This window comes from Mus pahari, chromosome 1 (assembly GCF_900095145.1).
Source record: "Mus pahari chromosome 1, PAHARI_EIJ_v1.1, whole genome shotgun sequence".
Lineage (NCBI taxonomy): Eukaryota > Metazoa > Chordata > Mammalia > Rodentia > Muridae > Mus > Mus pahari.
The window spans coordinates 473,282-481,462 of record NC_034590.1 but is presented as its reverse complement, the minus strand read 5'-3'; the positions used below and the strand labels follow the sequence as shown (position 1 = coordinate 481,462).

General features: G+C 48.5%; 2 protein-coding genes across 6 annotated transcripts in view; one reads left to right on the top strand and one right to left on the bottom strand.

Annotated features, from left to right (window-relative positions):
• The window catches only part of C1H19orf47 (chromosome 1 C19orf47 homolog), a 28,055-nt gene extending 24,084 nt beyond the window's left edge, over positions 1 to 3,971 (bottom strand). For 2 of the 3 annotated variants that reach the window (XM_029532732.1, XM_029532738.1), the window contains exons 1-3: positions 3,885 to 3,957; positions 3,417 to 3,558; positions 375 to 495 (exon numbers count right to left, since the gene is read on the bottom strand). In XM_029532732.1, the coding sequence (XP_029388592.1) occupies positions 375 to 419 (45 nt within the window). In that variant the 5' untranslated portion in view covers positions 420 to 495; positions 3,417 to 3,558; positions 3,885 to 3,957. Of the gene's footprint in view, positions 1 to 374; positions 496 to 3,416; positions 3,559 to 3,884 lie in introns of all 3 variants that reach the window. The other variant, XM_021202052.2, reaches the window with a different exon arrangement.
• Positions 3,972 to 4,136: 165 nt separating this feature from the next.
• The window catches only part of Pld3 (phospholipase D family member 3), a 20,890-nt gene continuing 16,845 nt past the window's right edge, over positions 4,137 to 8,181 (top strand). For 2 of the 3 annotated variants that reach the window (XM_029540582.1, XM_021200381.2), the window contains exon 1: positions 4,137 to 4,238. The gene's annotated coding sequence lies outside the window, so the exon portion shown is untranslated. Of the gene's footprint in view, positions 4,239 to 5,024; positions 5,130 to 8,181 lie in introns of all 3 variants that reach the window. The other variant, XM_029540576.1, reaches the window with a different exon arrangement.

Sequence of the window (8,181 nt, the reverse complement as noted above, 5' to 3'; positions counted from 1 at the left end):
AGGTCCACATACCACAGTCTCAGCACCAGGTTCACATACCACAGTCTCAGCACCCGACACACCAGGTCCATATACCACAGTCTCAGCACCCGGGAAGCAGAGGCACGATGAGCACAGAGAAGCTCAAGAGTATTCTTAGCTGGACAGCAAGCTCTGAATCTAGCACCAACAGACAATAGAGAGCTCTGAGATGTCAGGACATGGCACATACCAAGTACCAAGTGGCCACCAGGCCAGAGCATCACAAAGATGCCTCGCAACAGCCTCGCAGGGAAGAAGACCATTATTAGCTCTACTCTCATCAATTAAAAAGTCACACATGACTCACTCAGCAAGGGACAGGAACTTGTCAAGTGTCACATGTAGCAACTGACCTTTCTGAGATTGAAAAGCAAGTTCTCTCTGATTCTGCAGCCCATGGAGCAGGTCCTCACGAGTGTTCACTCTGTGCCAGGAACTGAGGTGGGCACACCTCAGTGGCTTTCCATGATGATCCTGGGAGGAAGGAAAATGAGCAAAAAGAGGCAATAGTCAGAGACAGAAAGAGAATGGTGAGCCTGGGAACATACAGTAAGTAAAGCAGGGCTGGGACTTGAACTCAGGTTAGTCCAATGTGTGATGAATGGGGAGTGAGGTGCTGTCGTGAGGGTGAGGGAGGCATAACCAATCTCTCCTTGGAAGGCCTCTGTTAATACTAAACCAGAAGTCTAGGGCCGTTAAGTCACCACTGCTAAACTCAATTCAGCTCCTAGCGCCGTTTAGGTTGGTTGGCTGGTTTGGTCCTATGGTGAAGCTAGGTCCTCCTGAATTAGTCAAGATGGCCATGAATTCACAATTTTCCTGTCTCCACCTCCCAGGTGCCAAGCTTCTTCTCTCTACTATTTAAAAACCCATTCCAGGGGGCCGGGTACGTGACTCATGCTTAGGACATGGTTTGCCCCTGTAGAGGGCCCGGTTTAGTTCCCAGCACCCTGAGAGAAGGCGCAACCACCTGTAACTCCAGTGCCAGGGGCTCAGCAGCCTGGGCTCCAAGTGCCAGGGGCTCAGCAGCCTGGGCTCCAAGTGCACCAGGTACGTACATGGTGCAAATATGCGCAGGCTGGTAAATACACATACACATAAGAAAGGGATCGTCTTAAAACTCCATGTCCCCAGCTAGTGAGATGGCTCAGTCAGAACTGTGCATGAAAACCTGAGTTCAAATCCCCACCACCCACTTTTTATAAAGCCAAGCACTGGGGAGGTGAAGATTGGAGGACCCCTGGAGCTCAGTAGCCAGCCTGTGTGCCCAAATGGGTAAGCTCCGGGTTCAGTGAAAGAGCCAGATTTAAAATATAACGTAAAGAATAATTGGGCTGGAGAGATGGCTCAGCAGTTAAGAGCACAGACTGCTCTTCTGAAGGTCCTGAGTTCAAATCCCAGCAACCACATGGTGGCTCACAACCATCCATAATGAGATCTGACACCCTCTTCTGGTGCATCTGAAGACAGCTACAGTGTACTTAGATATAATAATAAATAAATCTTAAAAAAAAAAAAAAGAATAATTGAGTAAGACATCCAACTTTAGCATCTGCAGGCATGTACTACATGCTCAGACACATGGTCATACACACAAACACAGAGGAATGCTTTCAAAAGTCTATCTCCTGCACCGACTCTCTGAATAGTGGAAATTGACAAAATTAACATTTTTTTTTTTTTTTTTTTTTTTGGTTTTTCGAGACAGGGTTTCTCTGTATAGCTCTGGCTATCCTGGAACTCACTTTGTAGAGCAGGCTGGCCTCGAACTCAGAAATCTGCCTGCCTCTGCCTTCTGAGTGCTGGGATCAAAGGCGTGCGCCACCACGCCCGGCTCAAAATTAACATTTTTAAAAAGACAGCTCTCAAAACTCAACTCTAGAAATACCATTTACAGAATCCACATGCTATGTCCTTAAAGGCCTTGAATCCAAAGCCCCAACCATGCTTACAGCCTTAGAATCCCAGCACTTAGGAAGCGGATGTAAGAGCACCATGCACTTGAGGACAGTCAAGGTTAAATCCTAAGGTCCAGTCTCAAAAAAGCCAAAGAAGGGGTGGAAAGGTGGGGAGGAAGTGGGGAGGGGAACTTAGACCCAAGCCCTGGTTTTGCCACTTCCTAACCCTGACCTCAGGCAAGTAGCTCTATTTCCTGGGACTCACCCCCTCTTGGAGCCATTTAAGGACGGTCCCATTGCTGCAGGTACCTACAGTCTCAGCACTTGGGAAGCTGAGGCTGAATTTTGAGTTCCAGGCCAGTTGTGCAACGTGGACAGACCTTACCTCAAAAAGCCAAGGGCTGGGAAACTGCTCAGTGGTGGGGCACTTGCCTAGCTTGTGCCTGGCCTGGGTTCCATTGCCAGGACTTTAAAGTAAACGATAGGATAACCTACTTAAAGGTGCCTGCCATCAAGTCAGACAGCGAGAGTTCTGTCGCCTGAACCTGCATCCAGCACGGAGAAAGAGAACCACAGGAATGCATGGGCAGGCACATCAATGGGGGGGGGTTAAAAGCAAGTATCCCTACTTTTCTTCTTTGGGGGGGGGATAGGTGGGAAGGGGGCAGCGAGATGGCTAAGTAGGTAAAGGCCACCAGGCCAAGTTATCCTCTGGTGTTACAAACAGTGTAATAAAACAAGTCATTTAAGCCGGGTGTGGTGGCGCACGCCTTTAATCCCAGCACTCGGGAGGCAGAGGCAGGTGGATTTCTGAGTTCGAGGCCAGCCTGGTCTACACACTGAGTTCCAGGATAGCACGAGCTATACAGAGAAACCCTGTCTCGAAAAACAAAAAAAAAAAAAAAAAAACAAAAAAAACAAAAAAACAAAAACAAAAAACCAAAAACCAGCAAACTCAAAGTTCCTATAACTACATGGTCTGACAGGTATTCACTAAATCTGAACTAAACTAGTGACAGAGTGGGACAGTTGTCGACCTAATAATCTCAGTTGCATGCAGACGTGAGGTGGAAACCAAGTGTGTAAGACTATTTAGCCAGCCTGGAATGATGGCACAGGCTTTTAATCCCAGCACTGGGTAGAAGGGCAGAGGTAGGCAGATACCTGTGAGTTCAAAGCCAACCTGGTCTATGTAGTGAGTTCCAAGACAGAAAGAGCTACATACAGAGACCCTGGCTCAAAAATAAATAAATAAATAGATAGATAAACAAAGAAACAAACAAATAGGCCAAAATTTCAAGCACCTCCTTCTCTTAGCAAGCAATGGCAGTTTCCCAATAGGATAACAATGCAAAATGCCACCTTTTAAATTGAGGAACATGCATCAGTCATCATTTTAAATCGCTATTTCAGGACTCAGGAAAGAGGCAATCTTCCTCACTGTTTGTTCTTTTGCTTTCTTTGGGCTTCCCTCCTCTATGTTGTTAGAACTCCCACCTACAATCCCGATCCACCGAGCTGTTGGTATGCCAAAGACACTCATCAGAATCCACACGACGAACATATGAGTCTGAGATGATCGGTTTTCACTAAGCAGAGAAAACTTGGGCTCAGAAAGGTAATGACACAGGCCCAGATCCTGCAAAGGGAAGCTGGGATTAGAACCCAAACCCGCTGGCCTGCTAGCCCGGGCAGCTCGCGCGCGGGTACCCATCATCAGTGCTAACAAGGATGGAAGAGTAACATGGGGGGCTCTGAGAGCAGCACGGGTGTGAACGACCTGACGTTCCATTACACCGGTACTACGGTCAGCTTCAGGGCCCCCATTGTACAGAAGTGGAAACTGAGGCTCAGAAGGATAAATCACTTATCTGATCGTACAGTATGGGCTGCGCGGGAACTCCAGACCCCCGGCCACCCCGCATCTCCATCCCTAACCTCCTCCGTCCCTGTCCCACACCTCACCTGGAGCTCTGGGCCCCGCACCCCCACGAGGCGGCTGCCCGCCCTCCGGGTCGCGCCAACTGTCAGACACTCCTCCCTCCGCTTGGGCCGCCCTCCCCGGAAGTCCTGCCCTTGATACCGGAAGCCAGACTGCACCTCCCACCAGCCGCTCTGGCACTCCTAGCCGCCAACCAGCAAGAGAGTGTGGGACGGTGGCCGTCACGTGACAACACGCAGCCTCGGTCGCGAAGAACGCCGCCAATCGGAAAGGATCAGGTCTAGCCCCCGCCCTGCCCGCAGTCTAGCGCGACTGCGCCTGCGCACAGGTGGGCGGGAAGGAGGGGCTAGGTTCTGGAGTAGAAGACTGACGTGCAGGTACTGTGCGATCTGGTGCGCGACACCTCGGCTGCCCTCCCTGTGTCACCCTCTCGTCTGTAATCCATCTCTTCTATATCGTCCTTGGCCCATTTAGGTGCCCTCATTCCTTCTCTTAACTCATACCCCACTTAGATCGACACCACCCCTCCCCCTCTGACGCCATGACCTTTCTCACATCGCCCCTCCTTTAAAAAGTAATTTTTTTTGTTGTTTATAATTAATTGAGTATCTGTGACTGCATTTACCCGACGAGATCAGAAGACGTCTGATTCCCTGGATTTGTAGTTACGAATGGTTGTGAGCCATCCCATTGTGAGGTTTTTTAGTTCCCGTCCTCTGAAAGAGCAACAAGTGCTTTCAACTGCAGCACCATCTCTTCAGCACAAACATTGCCCTTTTTATTCATTTTCATTCCCCTTAAGCCCTGACTGGCCCTATATGTTCAGTTTTCTCTTTTTATGAGACAGGGTCTTGTAACCTCAGCTCGGGCACGCCCCTGCTGCCCCCAATGCTCCGCTGGTCACTCTCTTCCATCTTTGTTAGCACTGACGGTGGGTACCTACGTGGGAGATTGGCATTCAGTCACCAGTGCGACTCAGGCTGGCCTTGAATTTTAGATTCAGTTGCTCAGCCTCCTGAGTACGGGGATTGCAAGCATTGCTGAGCAGGTCTCTCTGTCATCATTGTCTTAGTCACCCACACATCTCCTTCATGAAACCCCCATTTCCCCTAAATCTTTTCATACCAGTTATTCCTGTACTTTCTGTTTCCATCTTCCTTTAGATTACCCTCAAATTGCCCTGGTGTCTCCATCTCTCCACTCACACATCTGTATCCAGCATTACCCACAAGGAGCCACCCAGCCTTATAGCTTTCCCTCCTCCATGGGTACGTGCTTCACATGTTTCCATAGTGTGGGATATTACATGATATTCTATGGTATCCCGGGGTCCCAGCCTCACCCCTAAACCTGTGGGAAACCCTGGCCACCAAACCATGCCTCTCCAATTCCTGCTTTCCCATCTGTAAAATGCACAGTAGCCAACAGGCTTGTGTGTCTGTAAACCCAGTGTTTAGGAGGTAAAGCAAGATTTCTACATCAGCCTCTGGTACATTACAAGTTCGAGGCCAACCTGGGCTACATGAAACTGTCAAACAACAACAAAAGCGCATAGGGACACTCATACCAGGAAAACTTGAATTCTGAGCGTTTGTTCATTTGTTGGCCGAGCCTTGTGTAGCTTAGGTAGACTTTGAATTCCATATGTAGCCATAGATGGTCTTGAATTCCTGATCCTCTTGCCTCTGCCTATAGGCGTTTGTAAAATGAATTATTATGTTCTAGCTGGCCTGTATAAAAGATACACAGTCCTGGCATTTTGTTTACAAGCCGTAAGCTTAGATTGGGCAGGTTTTGGAACTATTCTAACTTACATCTCTGCCGTAAGTCTCTTGCTACCTGCTGTTTGAATCTTCCTGGGGTTGCTTTCAGGGTTTGTTTCTCCTGGCCACGTGTTCACGGTCCATCTCCTGTCCTGACGGCCTCCGCCCTTGGACTCCTTTTTCCTTCCTTCCTTTTCCTACCCTGGCTTCTCCCCAGACCCCTCATTTAATCCTTAAGGCTCACCTCTTTCTCCCTATTGCCCAATTGCAGGCTCTAGCCTTTGATTAACCAATTAACTTTACATTGGGGAGCAGGGTTTACATAGCATCACATGGTGTAGCTGAGGGTCACCTTGTTGGGGGCAACCAGACCTTGGGGGGCCAGTATTTAGCATTTGAATACATAACCCCCAAAAGGCATTGGCCACCAAACCAGCCCTAATTAACTTTTTGTTTTGTTTTGTTTTGGTTTTGGTTTTTCGAGACAGGGTTTCTCTGTGTAGCCCTGGCTGTCCTGGAACTCACTCTGTAGACCAGGCTGGCCTCAAACTCAGAAATCCGCCTGCCTCTGCCTCCCGAGTGCTGGGATTAAAGGTGTGCACTCCACCACGCCAGCCTAACTTCTTATTGTAACACAGTTAGTTTACTGTGGCCCTTGAGCTAGTATTGTTACTTTGTTACTGATCACGTGCCATGAACCGGGACTATCATCACTATGTTGCACACTATGGGCCTGGGTAGATGGATCTGTGGGTAACACTTGATGTGCAAGCATGCAGACCTGTGTTCGGATTCCCTGCATTCAGGTAAAAAGTCAGATGTGGTGGCACATAATCCACACTCCTAGGACTGAGGATGTTTGGTGTTGTATATATTTTTTAATGTGGATGGGTGTTTTGCACACATGTATGTCTGTGAACCGTACATGGTGCTTGGTGACTGCAGAGGCTAGAAGAAGCATCCGATGCCCTGAAACTACAATTATAGATAGTTATGAGCCACCAGGTAGGCACTGGGAACTGAACCCAGGTCCTCTGCAAGAGCAGCCAGTTGAATCTTGTGCCAATTGCTAAGCCATCTCTCCAGCAGCAGATTCTTCGATCTCTCTGGCTAGCTAACCTTGTCAAGTCAGTGAGCTCCAAGTTCGGTAAGAGATGCTGTCTCAAAAAAAGTAAAACACAAGTCAGGCATGGTGGCCTTGAATTCCAGCAATCGGAGGCAGAAGCAGAGGCAGGGTCTGTGAGTTCTAAGGCACCATGGGCTCTAGAGCTGTTGCTAGTTACAGACCAGCCAGAGCTAGTGGCTAAGACCCCATCTCAAGATAATATGATAATAATAGGTGAAGGATAGAGAGAAGGATAGATGTAACACCTCTGGCCTCCACACATGTGTACACAGCATCCTCACACATACATGAGTACATACACACACACACCACACACTGCACTAACCCCAAGCCTGATATGCATTCATTATTCCAGATTGTCAGCGTTCATTGACCCCTCACTGCACCTCAGCCATCCCACCCTAGGATCTCCACATTGCCATCAACCCTGCAACTTCGTGGTTGTGGACCCAAAATTGTGGCCTGGAACCTATGGGCAAGCTTGCTTCTGCCTTTAGAGCTCTTGTTGGCTTGTGTGACCCTCGAGCCCCACAGTGAGAGCAGGCAGCCAGTGCTGTGGAAACTGAGGAGGACTTGGGGAGGGGATACTGTAGATTGGTTAGAACTAGTTCTCCCTGAACTTCTAGAATGGGGGTTGGGCATCAGGCAGAGACAGGAAACCAGGAACCTCACTCTCCCCTTAGTCAAACCTCAGCTGTAACCTGCGCGAGTAGCCTGTGCCTTTAAATCAAACTCCTGTAGTGAAGAGTAACCATGTGAAGAGGTTGCTTGATCACCCAACTTGTCTTATGTAGTGATTTTTAAGTTTTTATGCGATGTCTCATGTAGCACAGGCTGGCCTTGAACTTTGTGTGTAATTGAAGAGAATGACCTTGAACTTAGGACCCCCCTGCCTCCAATTTCTTAGTGATGACATTACAGATGTGTGCCAAACACATGGAGTGTGGATCAGGAGTTCACTTTTGCAACATAGTGAGTTTGAGACCAGCCTGGGCTATGTGAGATCCTGTCTTGAGAAAAGAAAAAACAAAGTTTAAAGAAGAAAAGAAAATATAAGCTACTTGTTTACTATATTTCCTAAAGGTTTATTGTGCGTTCAACACTGTGCCAGAACACAAAGACTCCTTGATCTTATGGGGTCAAGAGTCTAGTCATCGTAAGAGACAATGAGCTAGTAAGTAAATAAATTATTGATGGATTGGGGAGGGGGGTTGCAGAATACATGGTCAATTTGTAGTTTCAGAGTCTAGTGTGATGTCAGGCACCTCTAATCCCAGCCAGCCCTTAGGAGATGGGGACAGGAGGGTCACCCTCAACTGCACAGTGAGTTCCAGGGCAGCCAGGGCTACACAGAGAAACCAGATGGATCGATCGACAGCCAGGGCTACACAGAGAAACCAGATGGATCGATCGACAGCCAGGGCTACACAG